Source organism: Zonotrichia leucophrys, chromosome 1A (genome assembly GCF_028769735.1).
Source record: "Zonotrichia leucophrys gambelii isolate GWCS_2022_RI chromosome 1A, RI_Zleu_2.0, whole genome shotgun sequence".
Classification (NCBI taxonomy): domain Eukaryota; kingdom Metazoa; phylum Chordata; class Aves; order Passeriformes; family Passerellidae; genus Zonotrichia; species Zonotrichia leucophrys.
Genome location: NC_088170.1, coordinates 41,569,117 through 41,586,777, shown reverse-complemented (window position 1 = coordinate 41,586,777; position 17,661 = coordinate 41,569,117). Strand labels below are relative to the sequence as shown.

The 17,661-nt window shown below is 45.0% G+C and overlaps 1 protein-coding gene across 1 annotated transcript; it reads right to left on the bottom strand.

The window, feature by feature from the left end:
* Window positions 1-277: 277 nt before the first annotated feature.
* Window positions 278-16,478, bottom strand: PRDM4 (PR/SET domain 4). Its single transcript, XM_064702508.1, has 11 exons — window positions 16,347-16,478; window positions 14,679-14,812; window positions 13,851-14,036; window positions 11,056-11,850; window positions 7,830-7,979; window positions 6,528-6,646; window positions 5,699-5,784; window positions 4,648-4,775; window positions 3,772-4,086; window positions 2,432-2,600; window positions 278-1,415 (listed from the first exon to the last, which is right to left on the bottom strand). Exons 1-11 carry the CDS (start codon window positions 16,355-16,357, stop codon window positions 1,106-1,108), a joined length of 2,403 nt encoding a protein of 800 aa, XP_064558578.1. The 5' UTR covers window positions 16,358-16,478; the 3' UTR covers window positions 278-1,105.
* Between the last annotated feature and the right edge of the window lie 1,183 nt (window positions 16,479-17,661).

Here is a 17,661-nt window from a genome sequence, read left to right as displayed (position 1 = left end):
GAGCTTAGGCCATTCAGGGCCCAAAGCAGAGGCTCTTTTCCCAGGGAACCTCCCATTACCTTGTCAGAGAACCGAGCACAGCTGAATTTTCTTTTGCAGCACAGCCAGAGGAGTGACAGCAAATCAGAGTTCATGGAGGTGCTCCTACACATACCATGTCCCAGGAAAGCCTGGGAGAGGCAGATGATTAAAAGGTGGTATTACTTCTCTTAGCATCATTATCAGAAATGGAAACAGTCTTTTTCAGCATATGTAAATATTAAAAACGAACATTAGAGAAGAGCCACATTTTTAATTATTTTAAAAGAACAACCAAATGTAATAATCTTCATTCCATAAATAGTATTAGCAGCAAACCTCCCATGGTTCTAGGTGGTAAAAGGTTTACAGCACAAGAAGTAACATATACTGTAAACACAGCCTGATCATCTGTAAGCCCCTTCCTTACTGAGTCCATACAGTCTTTTATCTCTTCACCTGCTTCCGTGGGCTGTGAACTTGAGGGAGAAGAGGGGATAACTGTTCTCCAAAAACCAATGTCTGATTTTCTGTAGTGGGATACTTTGTATGGAAGTGCTGATTTCACTGGCCTTTTTTTTTAACCAAAAGGTTTTGTTTTAAGAAGGAAACCTGAGCATTGAGAAGTCTTTGCTTTGTGCCAAACCACATCCTTCAGTTAAAAAGTTCCACCACCATTTTTTCCTTGTTTCTCTTCATGTCACAGCTTGGGCAGTTAAGGACAGTTGGCTTACAGGTCACTGCAACCCCTCAGCTACATTTCTGGTTCGTGGCTCTTTGCTCAAAGGGCTATGCGGGTGTGTCACGTGTCCTGGCACGGGATGGATTAATCTGAGTGATTTGGAGAAGTATGCACAGCGTGTGTGAAAGAAATCTCGCCTCACATTTCCTTCTTAGCAACTCTTCACTCGTGCGTGCATGGTCCAGTCTTGTTCAGTGTTCTGGCTACAGATTATATTAAGTGGTGGTAGTGTGGAGACAAAAACAGAAGGAAAACTCCTCACCTGACATACACTGGTGACTGGGGAAACAAGGAGAGTTTTTTCCTTCCCTACTAGTAATATCCAAGAAAGTTTCCCTCTCTTCTTCATTTGTGTCCAGAGAGAACATCACCTGTTGAATAGACGCCATTGTTAATCCTACAGTCTTCAGTCCTCATAGAGTCTATTAATTCCTCCTCTGAATCCTCCTCCTCTTCCTCCTCTGGGGCTGACAGACTGGATGTAGGGCCTTTACATATTTTTAAATGTCGTGTGAGGTGATATTTGGTTAGATAAGCCTTGGAGCATTTTTCACAGACATAGTCCCTCTTTCCTTCATGTGAATTGAGATGCTTTTTCAGGTGATTTGTCCTCAGAAACAGCTTGTCACACTTGGGGCACTTGATCTGCCGTTCTCTGCAAGACACAAAAAAGCGAGTTTGCTCCTGCCACAAGACAGCTGGTATTAAAATGCAGACTAAGGTCCACGTTCTAGCGAGGACAGAGATATCACCCTTGATGAAAAGGTCAGTTTCCTTCCCACCCTACATAAAGGCAGGTGGGGAGGAGGCAGGGAAGAACAAGTAAGGAAACAAGGCTCCTGCATTTTAACAACCCTCGGTCTGTAAATGCAGAGGAGCTTACCAGACTGCAACACATTCTGTAATGACACTCCAAAATACCTCCCAGCAGTAGGTAGGAACAAGCAGCAGAGCAAGTCTGTGTTTCTGTCTGCCTCTCTCTCACTCATCTGGCTGCACTACAGTGGCTCCTAGGCAGCATGACAGAAGCAGCAATGGATTCTAAGTGAGTACAAAAACCAGATGCTGAAAATGAAATAAGCAAAGGGACTAGCTTTGGCAAGCAGCTTTTAAAGAGGGCCTTGGCTTGGGAATAAATGTACAGGATGGAGAGATTCTCAGAGCAAAAGACCTGGCCTGGCAGAGGGCTGTGGGTAGGAATCTGCCTACGGGAGGAGTGAGAGAGCAAGCATGTGAGTGAGACCTGCAGGGAGGAAACGGCTGGGAAGGGGAGCAAAGGGTTGGGAAGGGTGGCACCATACCCCTACAGCAAACAGGTGGAGCTCACTAACAGGGTCCTTGGTGACAGTAGCACTGAGAAGTTTGTCTTTTTTGGTCACGTTGGGACATGGAAACAGTTCTCAGCAAATAATAAAATATAAATCAAACAACCCCTCTTTCTCTTCAAAATTATGAACACTCCAGACTACCATTTCACAACACAAGGAGCACACTTTGAATTTACTGTGTCATGGAAATACTGCAGACACTAGAACTGACCTCTCTGTCATTTCAGAGGATGAACCCACCTATGCTCCCTCGGCCAAACTATTTGCAAACTGGAGATTCTGTCTTGGGCTGTTCATTATTTCTCGCACTGGCCAGTCCAACAGCTCCTGTGAAGTCACTTACTGTGTGTGAGTGAGGACGTGCTGCTTGAGGTCCTGCCTGCGCATGAAGAGCTTCTCGCAGTAATCGCACTTGAGGTTCTTCTCCCCGGTGTGAATGACCATGTGCGACTCCAGGTGAGCCTTCTGCGTGAACGATTTGTCACAGAGGGTGCAGCGGTAATTCTTCTGACCTAGCAGCACACAGGGACACCCACAGATTAACACTTGGTGTCCCAAGAAATGCAGTAAGCAAACAACCCTCACCATTGCTGAAAAATTAAATTTTAACATGACGAAAGGCAGATTTTTTGTGAACAAAAAATCTTGTTTTCTCCTGCAGTTCCTTCAGACTCAGCATAAAGGCCTACTTGGTTCCAATCTATATTTAGCTATGCAAAAAACCAGACAGCTGACTTCATCATTCCCAAAGCTTTTCATCCTGTACTCCATGCCCCCAATGCCACGACACTAATCACTGGTGCGTGATTAGTACGCACGATTTCTAATCACTGATGCACTAGTGTGATGCACCTTTCTGCACTTCATCCTTCTAAACACTGCTGCTTGTTTCTCCAGTGCTTGTGGTCAGCCAGCCTTTCTTGTGAGGTGGGGTTTGTGCTTCTTGTCCACACCAACTGTACCTCCTTGTTCTGGACTTCAAAACACCCCCAGCAGCTCTGCACATTTTCCACCAAGAGATTCAGGCAAACACTTAAAAAGACTAGTCTTATCCAAGATGAATTCTTCAGTAAAAACAGTGGTAGCTTCCTTTGTAACAGTAACCATGGTAGCCATCTAGTTACTGTACATTAGTACATCCCTATCCTCACTGATTTCCCACAGGAATTGTATCTGATGCCTTACTGGAGCCCAACCACATTTGATGCACTGCATTGCTTTTGTCTGCAAAAACAAGTTCTCTTACCTAACAAACACACAGGTACATATGTCAGTGGCCCTTTGAAAACTTCTATGTTTTATCCCATTTTTCAACTTATCAGTACTTCTGTTATTCTTTGCCAAAAATAGTTTAAAACCCCAGCATGTTACTGAGTTCAGACTAAGTTTGAATACCACTTGAATCCCACCCCACTGAGTATTCTGTGGTTGTGTACACATTAATATTTCATCAGTCCATTAAAATCCCTGGCTATTGAGCCTACAGCTTCCTATGCTTGACTTGAGAGCACTTCACTCCCAGTTTTATTTCTTTTCTAGCTTTGTAATTAGAATTTTGTGATTTCCCAATAAGGAATAGTGAAAAAAACAAAGAGGCAAAAATACCCACACTGTCTACTGGCCTGTAACTTGACCTTCACCCTCTCCCCTGTCCCCACACAGGCATCTGTACAAAGCCCTCACCTGTGTGGATCTTGAGGTGTGTCCGTAAGTTGCTTGGATCACTGAAAGCTTTGCTACAGAAATCGCACTTGTGTGGCTTCATGCCCATGTGCCCCATGAAGTGCACGTGCAGCTTGGAAGGGGAGATGAAAGCCTGGGGGCACATGGAGCACTTCCACTTCCTCTCCTTGCCGTGGCCTGGCCCGTGGCTGCTGCTGTGCCCCTGACTGGGGAGGTGGTTGTGAATATGGCTGCTCAAATGGGCCTTGAAGTCCGCATAGGAAGCGCATTCCTTCCCGCAGTGGCAGATGTGCACGTCTGGATGCTCAGGGACACCTTTGGGCACAAAAACATCACTTGTACTGAGGCACAGGAAAGCCTAACAGAGCTTGAACAAGGACCACTTCAACATTTAGTCTGTGGTAGCAAAGCCAGGTGCAGAGATTTTCACCTTTGTTCTCTTCTTTCACCTTTGTCTGGTGTTGCTTTCCAGCTGTTTCAAGTAGGTCATTTAAAATGCTTTGAGGGGCCAAACTCTGGAACAGTTTTGAGCACAGCTCACCCAAATCTAAATTATCACAATCCCAGCTGGGGGAGGATAGGACCATCTTCAGCTCCAAAACTCCCTTAGCCCTGGATGAACAGAATACTATTTTTCTTCAAAAAAAAATTTTTCAAAATCGTTTACTCCTGATCAGTGGAATTACGTAGGGAAATGTTTCTTTTAAATTATGGTACTCTGTAGTAATGAAATGTTGAAGGAAACTATGACAAGCACCAATGGGAACTGAGAAGGAACATAATGCAGTCCCAAGTCACAGAGCCAAGAGATGGCACTGAAAGGGATTTCAAGCTGGATACTCCCTGCAAAGCCAAGAAAAAAGAGCTCTTACTTACCAAGCTGTCGTGCATAGGTCCGACTGTAATAGAAGAGAAGCTCGTGTTCAGGGGGGATGTCCCGAGAGGTGCAGAAGTAAATTTTTCCATCGTGAGGATAAGCTACCAGGTTCTGCTCTTCCCGGTTCCTACAGCAATAACAACAGCTAAGGAAAAAAGCCCTTCAAAAGTAATGCCTTTTGGGGGAGAGGAGAGGGATGGAAAAGAAAAAAGGAAGGGAAAAGGAAAGATTCCTACAAAAAGGTAATAGGAACGTCAGTGCTTGTCAGCATATTATAAAAACTTGTATGTCTGTCACTTCTGTCCTTCTTTATTAAAGGAAAGAAAAACTAGACCTTGAGAGCCAATATCCTCCACGAAATTATGTGTTTCTCACAACACTTCTGAGAAAATTATCAATAGATATTTGAGTGGGCTGAGAGAAATGAGTTTATGATCTCCCAAGAAACTACAAAAATCTATGTATTTTTATACACATAGATTATTTTATATAGATATATCCCTTAAGAAATAGAGAATGCATGATGGAAAAAAATATCAGTAATGTCATGAAGCAACATTATCTTTAAAAAGTCCTCTTGAGGACCAGTTCCAAGACGTGGTCATTTATTTTTTGAAGCAGTATCTTGCATATGTTTGTTCTCAGAATCTGAAACCAGCAAAAGGTCTGCCCCACTGCAGTGGGAGATTAACATTACAGTTCTTGACTCCTGCATATAGGAACAATGAAATGGAACTGCAGGAGAAACCTACTTTGTGTCACAGAGAAATAAGAAAGGTTCAGCCTTCTCAGTGGACCATGATGGAGCAATACTTGGGCCACCCTGGATAGTTTTCATCATAGACTGAAAGGGACAGGTCTCACAGGCTGTGGGGCTTGGAATTTGGCCCAAAGAACTCAGGGACACTTTGTAAATAAAGTATTAAAATCAAAAGGACAGTCAAGGTCAACTTAAGTTGAATGAAGGTCAACCTTCATTCTCCAGTACAGCTTTCTATGAGCCTGCAGCTCAGACTCAAAGCTCCTTAGTACAGTCCAGGTGGCTCTCACCTGGCTTTGCGTACGAACATCATCCAGTTACACTCATTTTCATCAGCTGTGATGACACAGAACTCCAGGACACCATTGTGATAGATCTACCAGGAAAGACAAATGCAACCTTAGGACAAAACACGGCAATAAATGCAGTGAAAGCCAGCTTCTTTCTTTGAGAGAGGATGCGTTTACCTAGAACAAGCCAGGAAGTCTCCATTGCCACTGCCAACACCACAGCCCTGTTTTCACTCCTTACTTTCCTCTTCACACAGGCACCTTGACCTCTGTTACCCAGGAGGCCAGAAAACGTGTTTATCAGCATCTTTCCCACCTTTACCTTCCAGCAGAAATGCATTTGGCTGCATTTCTTACAAACCAAGTCTTGTGAATAACAAAATCTGGGCAAACAGTACATGTTTTATTTATATAGGTCAGATTTACTTTCTGAAAATGAAATGATGGGGAAAAGAAAGCTTTAAATTTACTTTCCTAAAACAAAACATTCATCACCTGGGGGAACTTTCAATGAACAGAGATACAAAACAAACAAACAACTGCTGCCTAGCAATTCATACACAATCTCTGCAGCAACTCCACACAAATACTGAAACCACACACAGCCCTTTACAAGAGAAGGCATTAAAGAAACTTATTGCTCTTCAGGACTGACTACCAGCATACTGCAAGGTATACAGCTCTGCTGTGCTGATACTAAGAATTAAACAATTAAACTGCATTACTTTTGACTTTGGGCCAAGATGATAATGTTAATGTTGCTGTCATGTGGTAGCTTTCACCAGATAAAGGCATGCTGGCAGGCTGTGAGAGCTGTAACACCACTGACCTTCCAGATGTGACTGGCTGCTTTGTCTGTCCAGTCGGCCACCTCCAGAGAATGGCTCTGCTGCCCGATCAGAGGCCCGAAACAAGTCCTCACAGGAATGGTTTCTCGTGTCCACACACCTATCATGACAAGACCATAATCTGAAGAAATCAATTATTTAAATAACTAATCATGCATAATAAAGAAGTGGGAGGCTTATGAGATAATGCTCCAGAGGTAATATCTATGCATAAGATCATCAAAGCTTCTACTTCACATGTGAAACACGCCTATGGCAGAGACAAGAACCACCACCACCACCACATGACACTAACGGGAGCTGCTTTGGTGTCATTACCAATATCTATTTGGTCAAAAGCAAGTAATTTATTTTTCAGTAAGCTATAAAACTAACATCCTAGCCACTTGTACCAACTAAAGGTCTCATGGCACTTTCTGCAGAAGCAGAAAATACTAGTTTCAGTAACTACATTTTGCCTACCTAATCCCCAGGAATTTCCAGAATTGTTGCTGGGCATTGTTAAGCAGCTTCTGCATTTCTCCCCAGAGGCAGCTGTATTTCTGTCATGGGCAGAGGGATTCCTGCGTGTATATTATTTATTATTAAAACATTTATATATATATGTAGGCCCACATGAATACACTGAATAGCTTTTAGGAATAAACTGGAAACTAGTGCAGCTTGAAAAGAACAGATGTCATCTACTCTCAACAAGCACCATCACTAAACAAGCCAATAATCACATTCTTCTCTATCCTTCAGATCCTTAGGGTACTGCACTGTACTCTTCGATTTCCAGGTGACACTGACGTGAAATACAGTAACAAGGTCCACATCCAGTGGCAAGGTCACAGTCTACATGCCAAATGTAAATGAAGGGGGGGAAAAAACAGAGGCACTTGTGATCAACACTCCAATGAGAGCACCTAGAAGGTAGCAAACCAAGCTCATGAACAAGCAGACACAATTCTCCTCTATGACTTCTAATTGTCAGCTTCCACTGCAATTGCTGCATTGTTTTCTAATCAAAGCTGTGCCTGGGCTGTTTAGCACGATAAAAAAACCCCATACCTTGCTTAACATTAAGAAGTGCCACACTGTGGCAGCAGCCCTATGGTATAGCTGAAGTCTAAGCACTAACCAGACCACAAGGATAATATAAGTCAGGGTGATTACAGAAGAGGGAAGCATCTCTCTCTTGTGGTATTTCTTTCCCCCATTAATCTCCCCAGGGCTTTGGATCTCAGCAGGGAGTGTATTTTCAAGTGCTGTAGGGAAGTGCCCAGCAATGCGATCCTTACCCGCCTCAGCTCCCATGATGGACTGCCGGAGCAGCAGCTGCTTCGGGAGGGACAGCCTGGCTCGGCTCTCGATTGGGCTGTCGGGGACAAAGGTGACGGGCCCGTGGTCCGGGCAGTCTGACGGATACGCCTTGTCACACAGCGTGCACCCTGCAGAGACAGGAGGGGACAGCAGGCATGAACAACATGCCACAGCTCCCCACCAACGTGCTTCAGCTCAGCTCCTGCCAAAGGCTGCTTCTGTCACGTTCAACTTGCCCACTCAACAGCTTTTACTCAGAAGAATATGACCATGGTCTTACATTCAGGTGGGCACTGACATACATGTCAGTTTCTATCCAATTCAGATCAAATGTGAGGATCTCCATCTACTTTTCTGATGGTAAATTGATGACCTAGACTCCAGATTATCCCTACAGGGGAATCAAGCAACGGTACAGAGCCCCCTCTTCATCAAAGCTACTGCAAAATGAATGATAACCTCCCCAGTGCTGGTGATGGAGGAGCGAATTTCACTCTGATCACAAGTGAAATGAACTCTACTTGCAGAAAAATCTACAGCTAACAAAACCAAACATATTCTAACTGGTTATGTTTTTAGAATCTAGCAGAAACGCTTCTTGCATGTAGAACCTCAAGGATATCCATGCAAATGAAGCAGTAAGGTCATCCTTCTAAAATTTTCTGAACATGAACCACAAATCCCCTAACCTCCATTTAAATTCCATGTATAAATCACAGCAGCAAAAACCTGACCTCATTGCTGCTTTTGAAGGTCTCACTGCAGCAAACCCATGCAGAGTGAGTATGCCACTGAATGCAACAAAAACAAAAGTCCAAGAAGAATCAGTAGCACCGCTTTCCTAATCTGTCATTCAGCAGAAGTACTTTTATAAAAGAAACCAGTGAAAGTCTTCAGTCTAATAAATTTGAGGAAAAGTACAGCATAAAATGCTCTCTATGGCATTAGAGTTTCATGTAGAAAAAGGATGTCATTTGAATTCTCTGTGGATGGAACAACCAACACCTAACTCAGCAGCCACTCTCCTGATAAATAATTACTCTTCTGAATAAGAAAGATGTTCAGGTAATTAATCAGGACGTCTGCAAAGACCCTCTTTGGCCTCTTGATGACCCAGCTCCAGTATAAAAGACCCATCACAGAAGTAGCCTCCAGCAGGCCCAGACAGCAATTCCATCCTTACACGCTTTAAGATATTTTCCAGATACTTCAATGATATACCAGGGTGCCAGAATTTGACCTCATATAAAATACAGTTTGAGCAACTACACATTAACAGATAGGAAAGTACTCAAAAAAATATTAGGTAGAGGCTATGTAAGCATTATTCCATGTGCACAGATGACATGCAGGAGTAAAGCAACAACAAGCAAGACCTGAGTAATGAGAACCACTGTGTGGAAAAGCGGCTTTTAAGCATTGCCTGGCACACACCCACTATGGGTCTATGGACCAGCTCCAAGGAGAGGCAGAGGAAGAAAAGTTCTAGGCGTGGGATATTTCCACCTGGAGAAGTTCAACCATTCATACATTTTTAAGATGTTGGAAAATAAAAAATCTTAGATTCTGCAGAAAGTTAAATATACTTTCCATTACTGTCCTTGCCAAATCATTAAAAAAAGAAAATTAGTCATTATTTTTCTGATTTGGATACCCAGAACTGTCAACAAAGATGACCAAAAAAAATGCTTCTTAAAAGTGTTTGCAAACATTCAGGACTGTAGCAAAGGCACACTTATTATTTCCTGCTTAGGAACAGTAAAAAGTTTTCTGTAAAAGGCCCCGACTCCTGCCATCTGAGGAAAAACCACTAAGGGGACCTAAAACAACTCCTTGTCCTTGCTGTTACCTGTCTGCACACAAATTCCTGTTAATTCAGGTGAAGTTTAAAAACATCAACAAAAAGTTAAAATTTAAACCTCCCCAAGTCAAGAATCTGTTTTGCAAATCACATGCAAGCACAAGGCATGCAAGAGCCATTTTAATGTCCAACCAAAGGGGAGCATCATCTGGAAAACAACTTAGGACTATGCTAACTATAACAACAAAAAGCTGGCACATCAAATCTCACTTTTAAGAGAGGAAGAATAGTTATTTCACCACAAGCATGTTGGATATCACAGTATTTTGATCATTATTTGCTCAATATGCAACAGATGCTTGTAGGAACCTCTGAGTGCATCAACTGTAAAACTCTTCCTCTAGGAGTTGTAAATTCATTATAGTTCTACGCCCACCTGATGTGAAGTTGTATTTTATCCCACAGAATAAAATCTTAACATATTAATCCAAATGTCTGACTGACTAGATACTTTACACTAAACTGCATCTCTTCCCTTGCTAACCATGGCACTGTACCTTTCAATTTCTTAAAATATGTTCCCCTGGCAAAGCAAGCCATTAGGTTCTGGCAGTTGTAGGGCCAGACTGGATGAGGAGCAGCACCCAGCAATGCTACCACAGATAATAAAAATGAATATAAAAGCTGGCCTTTTGTTTCAGTGGCAGTAAGCCAGACATCCTGCAGGTGAAAGTGCAAATCTCTCTCCCAGCAAATGAGAACTTCTCAGTTCTCAAACACCACTCCTTGAAAGATAACAGGACTGGCAATACAAAACCCAGTGCTCCTTTCTTCCTACAAGATCTACTAACCTCTGGACTAAAGTCCTTTGATGAGAATAATTAGAAATATTATAAAGTTCCTTCCCCCTCTGCTCTTTTTTTCCATTTAGAACAACACTTTCATGATGATTGTTCATGGTTTAATATAAATTTTGCAAAATCATGTAATGTCATACTCAAAAATTACACCCATTTGATGGAAAGTATGGCCTGTGGTGGTGTTTGTTGTGTATTTTTAATGGGGAAAGAAGAGTCACTTTTGATATGACTTTATAAAAAGAGAAGTCTCATTGGAAAGGATAATAAGCATATCCACCAAATCAAGAGCTTCACCAAGATTCAGCTTCCAACCTCATGGCAACATGAAAATGATACAAAGAGAATTATGCTAAAACATCCTCCTACGTCTCCTACTCCTTCCAACTACTGTTGTTTCAAAACAGTTAATCTGGCACTGCAGATGTTTCAAATTTTGCACTTGTTAAATAACCATCAATCTGTAAGACTAGCAACCAGAGTCCAGCCACACCAAACAGCTACATGGCAAACCCTACCCCAAAAAAGCGCGAAATGTCCACTCACATATGGTAAACAAGGTTGCCATGTTTTCCTTGTTGGAATTGGAGTCTTCCATTTGCAGAGATGATGGTACAAAGGCAAGATTGTCTGCAGACACATCGACATGGCTTGGCCCCATGGCTACTTCCTGACTCATGGAAGACACTGCCACGGGCTCCAGGCTGAGGCCCACTTCATGCAAGGCTACTGAGTCCAGGGAAGTGAGGTTGTGTGAGGTAGGGAGCGCCACACTCACGGAGTTGGTGCTCATGGCCACAGTATGGATGGGGTCATTTAGTGTGCTGTCCGACATCCCTGTCACCCGGCCGGCAATGTGCTCGGGCTCCATGACAACAGGGAGTTCCAAAGTGCTACCGTGAATGGGAATGACGGTGCTGTGTCCCACAGCATCCGATGTCAAGTTACTGCCCACTGTGTCTACGGCTAAAGGTTCGTGGCTCCGGGAGCCGTTTGGGATCTGCGTGTGATCCCCAGCTACATCATCCATTGTAAGCTCCTCTGCCATCCCATCTGTGGAGATGGGGCTGGTTACCCTGGAAACGCTCTCCATGGTGATTGTAGTATCCAGTGCTACCTCTTGGCTGTCACTAGGATGCAGATTTTGAGGACCGTGTGTGCTCACTGTGCGGGAGTCCATGGAGACAATCCCTGGTTCCAGCCCCACGGTCCCACTGGGCTGGTAGGGATCCAGGGCTGAGGGATTGTTGGAGACTGACAATGCTGGATTGCTGTCAACATTTATAGTGTTGGGATGGATGTACTGAGGTGGTGGTCTGTCAGCCAAGTAAGATAAGATACCTGATAGGAAGAGAGGGAGAAAAAGAAGGGAGTGAGATTACATCAGTTTTCAAATATTGAATAAAAATCCATTGAAGGATACACTGAGAACCCTGAATACATGTTCTCTACATTATTTCCAATTCAAATCCACTAAAATGGATTCCAAAATATGGCTTACAAACACATGCCAGCCTAACACTCTTGTCAAAGTACCACTTGACAACTAATTCAGAGTTTCCACCCAATAGAGCAAGTCTCTAGTTATTTCTCAAACTCTGAACACCCACGTTCGTGGCAGAATTCCACCTAGGCTGCTCAGTACAAAGATCAAATGAGAAAGAGGTTCTTCATATTTTAGACTTATTTTTTCATTCCCAAAAAACAGCTCACAAGGATGAAGGCCTGCTAGTGGAGTCTATAATTTGGTCATTCCTGGTTCATCTTTGCTAGAAACAGAAACAATTCTCCAGGACACATTATTTTTGCTTAGGTATTCAAGTTTGAACAATGACTGCTTCCTTCCTCTAATACTAAGTTGCACAACTGTCCATCTCAGAGGTCATCAATTGCAATTCTGAAGGACAAAGACAAGTTCTCTCACGGACTTCATGAGTCATCTGCTCTCTTTTCTAACATGAAAGCATGTTGTTTCTCCTAAAACAATAGTTTGGTTCAATTTAAATCAGAAACCCTACCATCTTTTCTGGTAGTTCTGGGAAGGTTCTCAACATCAACCAACCTTGAAACTTAAGATATGAAGAAACACTTAACTGTGTTTACATACTAAAAACAAACAAACAAAAATCTTTGGAAGAAATGCAACAGCACATTCAAGTAAACATTATTTCCAGCAGAGACAGAGGCAGATATTGCAGATTCTGCAAGATCTGACTCAGCATGTTTCTTTTTAGTCTTCAACTCTATGAGCCACTTGTTCCATAAGAGTTTTCCATTCAAATATGTTTGTTATTACAAGGATGCAAGCACAGATACTCTTTGTGCAGCACAACAAGCCAAGAAATGAACAGTTTAATTTAATCAGCTGCATCAAATATTTCTGCATGCAATGCTGCCTTGTGGCTTGAACACAGAGGATCCTTGATGGCAGCAATATGCCTGACAGAAGAACTGTATAAAACATGACAGAAAGATTATTCCAGCTCAGAAAATGGCAAACACCTTTGGTCCTAGTGCACAGTCTCCTTGTCTACTGAGCAGCAGGCCTGCAATGCAGTAGGAAAGGCTGCTCCTAAGCAGCTGGAAAGTTCAGCCATCAGTCACCAGGTAGCTGCAGGAGACCTGGGCCGCTAGTTTATTCCTAACCCAGGCCGAACCAACGATACCCAGCGAGTCACCTTGAAGGAGTTTAACTGCCTCATCCACCCTGCCAATCTTAGCTACCAAACAAAACCAGGAGTGCATTTAAAGTTTCAATGTCTGTGTTTTTACATACTGACATGTAAAATTCTACATTAATACTCCAAAGCACGTGTGAGAAAGCAAACAAGACAGAAGTCAGTGTGTTAACGCCTTTGGAAATCAACCTTGAAGAAAAATGAAAAAAAAATGTGCCATGGGTTAAATGGGTGGGAAAGTGCCCAACACCACAGCTGATGTCTTGCCCTCTTTGAGCTTTGAACTCCTGTAACATCCCATTATGCACATATTAAATATTGCTTCAGAGCACAGGACAAGAAAAACAGAAGCAACTTCCAAGCTACAAGCCATTGGAGACAGAAACCAGGCATGCTTTGTTTTCTGTTAATCCTAAAATCAAAGCAGGTGGACCAATCAAAGGTTAGGTTTAAATAGAAAATGCCTTGCACTTCTTTTCATACACAAATATAGAAACAGATATCTGAAAATCAAAGTGTGTAAATGGCACAACAGTCTCCAGACAAACTCAAGGAAGCAACAGCTCTGTCAAACTGTCAGTCATTCCTGCTTCAGGACAGAAACAGACAGCTCTTAAAACAGTTGCTCTTATTGTTCCCATCCATCAGCACCAGAGCACTTACCAGGTAGAATGTGTCTGAAATAGCTGCTCTCCAGGTGAGGGTATGGTGGTGGAGGTAGGGTATAGTTTCTCTCTGGTATACCACACATCACTCCTCGATCTCCAATACCCATTGGGAGCATCAGAGACAGAGCAGAGGGCAAGGAACTCAAGGAGGGGCCCAGGTTTGGAATTGCAACAGGCAAGCCTGCAAGAGAAAATGCCCATTTAAATTCAACGGAACTCCCTGAGTTGATGAACACATGAGCTAACAAAGAGATTACTAATTCCCCAGGAGCTCTTGCCCTAAGGAAATACAGCATGGCACTGTCCAAGTAAGGTGCCAGGCATGAAAGAAAGGATCAGTTATCACAAAAGTGAGAGGCATGCCTGAATATGGCTAGATCTTTTACATTTTATAGGCCTTGCTTCTATTTGACAATTGTAATGGACTTCTGTCTGTGCAGGCCCCTGGAAAGAAGAGCTATGAAAACAGTTTTGCTACAGAAGTGATTTTTCACCTGAGAGAAATTAGACATAGATGAAGAGAGATTTTCAGCTACAGCCCTAATTTCAAAGGGTTCTGATACTACTCACCCACAGAGCCAATCACCCCATTAAAACCAAACGAGGCTCCCCTAAAGCGTAAGCCCGACAAGCACTCGTGCCTTTTGCTTTGCCCACATAAGCAACTATTTATGGTTTCCCCTTCCCCAACTCTGCACCATTTCACTACCTAAGGTATGACTTGCTATCAGAGCAGGCACTGCTGCCCAGTTAGGACCATTGCTGTGAGAGCAGAACACAGAGCTGGAGCTGCAATACCCCGTGTGGGGCCCTCCCCCGTTACCTGGTGCTGGTATGGCGCTGTGAGTGGGTGACGCTGCCAAGCCCAAGTGACTTCCTGACACTGGCAGGGCATTGCTCACAGAGGAGGAGGTCAGCTGGTCCATCCCTACAGGACTCAAGTTCATTTCATTCATTCTGGAGACAAGGAACATAGAGGGGAGCAGGAAAAAGAAAGAGAACGCAAAAGCATTCTTGATTACTGACTGTACTGTGGTGAGGAAAGGTTGAGCAAACAAACTCAAAATCTGATATTGGCATATAAAAACTCTGCCTTAAAAAGCTAAGCATAAAACACATCAGCCACTCACACGGTCATCACATCATGATCAATACCTATTGATCATATTAGATAGCAATAATCAGGATTAAAAAACAGTTCAGAAAGACAAATCAGACCATAGCTTCTTCCTTGCCATCCAGAAAACAGTCTTACTCCTAGTAATAAAAGCAATTGTGATTAAACTATTGTGAAAACAGATCCATTTACAAGCTGAATGTCAGAAATACTCAGACAACAGCACCTGATTTCTATTTCATGACTTCTGGACACGACATCCACATTCAAAATCTAAATTCTGGGGGAAAGATCACTTCAAACTGGTAACAGACACACAACCTCTAATTCCCCACCAGTTCAAACCAGGCCAATAGTGACAAGAGTTACCACCACAAAACTGCCATAGCAGTTTTAAAAGACTGTCTCAGTGTGGTTCTACGTGCTCCCATCACATTAAATACTGGTACCATGGATGCCATCCTATTTCAGTGATCAACCGCACTGCTCAAGTGGGCACGCACCACACAAGCAGCTGCAGGAACCGTCCAATACTCCAAACCTTCAGCCTTGGTAGAACCCACATCAGCTTGGAGCACACATGTCCTTTGGGGTCTCAAGCTGCACATGCAGCCCAAACCACTCCGCAGGGATGGGGACAGCATGGAGACACTGTCTACTCCCACTTGTCAAACTGTGCAAGCCGTGCCTACCGCAAGCCTGCCCACCCCGGCCCTCTTACCCACACACCAGGTCCGACCAGCAGCTCTTAGGGCCAGCCAGACCAGCTGCCCCCAGAGCAGCCACACACGCAACACGCTCCAGGCTGACCCAGGCCTCCCACACGGCCTTTGCCAGCAGCAGGCCCAAGCGCCGCAGTACTGATGGAGAGCTGGAGCTTGGGCTGCCCTCCGGAAAGGAAAGGTACCACTCATCCAGGAAAAGCGGCCGAATCCACCAAACTCACGCAAGTTCACAGCACAAGGTTTAAGCTTGGAAGGGGCCCGTAAGGAACATGAGTCCACTGGCAGCTCCCCGCAGACCACCTGCCACCCGGGGGACTGAGCCGCAAGCGGAGTCGCCGACTTCCACCTCGGCTCTGCCCACCTGGGGCACCGCGCACTGCCCACCGCCCCGCCCGCCGCCAGGGACGGCTCTTCGGGGACGGGCCGAGGGCTCCAGCTGCCCGGCGGGGCAGGGCATTTCATCCCCCGCTCAGGCGGCTGCTGAGGATGGCGATGCCCGAGGGAGAGAACCACCACCCTCGCCCCGGAGCCGAGCCTCGGGGCCTGCGGGAGGCGCCGAACGCTTGATGGACCCCCTCCCGTGCTCGCCCTCTCGGCCGGGCGCGCCCCGCGGTGCCGCCCGCCTCGCCCGGTGCCCCGCGGCGCTCACCTGGGGTGCATGGGGCCCGCCGGCGGAGCGCCCGCAGCCGCATCAGGGCCCGGCCCGCCGCCTGCCCCCGGCCGCGGCTCCGGCCCCAGACACGGCCCGGCCGCAACCCCCAGCGCCGCCGCCGCCTCATGGGCGGGACCCGGGCGGCGCGGGCCCGGCGCGGGCGGGGGAGGCGGGGACGGCGCAGGGAGGGGGCCGGGGCCGCTTCCGCCGGCGAGTGCCGGAGCCAGGAAGCAGCGCCACCGCCCCGGGGCTCGGCCGCTCCCCCCCGAAACCCTGCCCGAGGCTTCCCGTGCCGCCTCTTCCCGAAGGGTGCGATGTTCACTCCGGTGTTCCACCCAGTATTCCCACACAATATTCCCGGCTGTCTCACTGCTTTCTCATTACAGCCTCATATCTGCTGTCATTAGAGGGTTGCGGTTTGTGTCCTCAGCCGTACCATCACCCTGTACGTGCCCAGCTGCCTCTTGGACATCGTCGTTCAATTACGGTTCGTCATATGTGCAATTCTGGCTAAGGTGACATGGCAAAGGAATCTCTTGATGTGTGCAAGAGGTTTTGTAGTTCGCTTTTCGCCTGCGACACGTGGATAGTCATCATGTACGCTGCTCGAATCAATCGCCGCGTTCCTTCAGAGCCGGGGCGAACAGCTGTTTCCTGGAACACCGTAATGGGGTTTGGTAATTTGCTTGTGCCTGACACTTAAGTGATGCCTCATTAAATGAGCCGTCCCTCCATAGGATGTCTGCACAGGAGGAAATTCAAAATATTTTTCTGTCAGCTCTCTTTTGATCTAAAGAACGTAAATGTAGGATCTGTAAGGATCATTCCATGATCTAAAGGGCCTAAATGTAGAGGTTGTTTTAGTTCAGTACAAACCTATTGATTCTTCTGGGGGTGGAAGCAGACTCTCATTCGGCTTTGTCAGAAAGTTGAATCCTCATATACACTTGTTTTTCAAGCTCTCTCTGTAGCTGAAGGAGAGAAATAGTTTGCTGAAGAGAGTGCTTCATCTCCTCCTGAAGTAGGTGTCTGAGATGTGTGAGAAGAATTCCCTTTGGATCTGCCTTTCTGTGTCTATGGCCTGAAACTAGGACCTGCATAATGGGTTTAGTCTAAATATCTGACATCTAAAGGAGTACATTTGAGCAAAGTAAGTCCAAGTCTCTGTAATTCGTGACCAAAAGAATATCCCACAACCTCTCCTCCACCAAGCCAAATAATCCTTACCTGACCTTGACTGACTATCTGAATTGGCCCACAACCATTATTTCAGTGAGTCATAAGAGAACTCACCAAGTCCTCAGGTTGTTAT

What these genes read in the sequence shown, in the direction of transcription:
- PRDM4 (XM_064702508.1), bottom strand. An exon ending in ATGTTCGTACGCAAAGCCAG is followed by an intron (nt 4,776 to 5,698) that starts GTGAGAGCCACC and finishes TTATTGCTGTAG; the next exon opens with GAACCGGGAAGAGCAGAACC. An exon ending in GACCTATGCACGACAGCTTG is followed by an intron (nt 4,087 to 4,647) that starts GTAAGTAAGAGC and finishes TTGTGCCCAAAG; the next exon opens with GTGTCCCTGAGCATCCAGAC.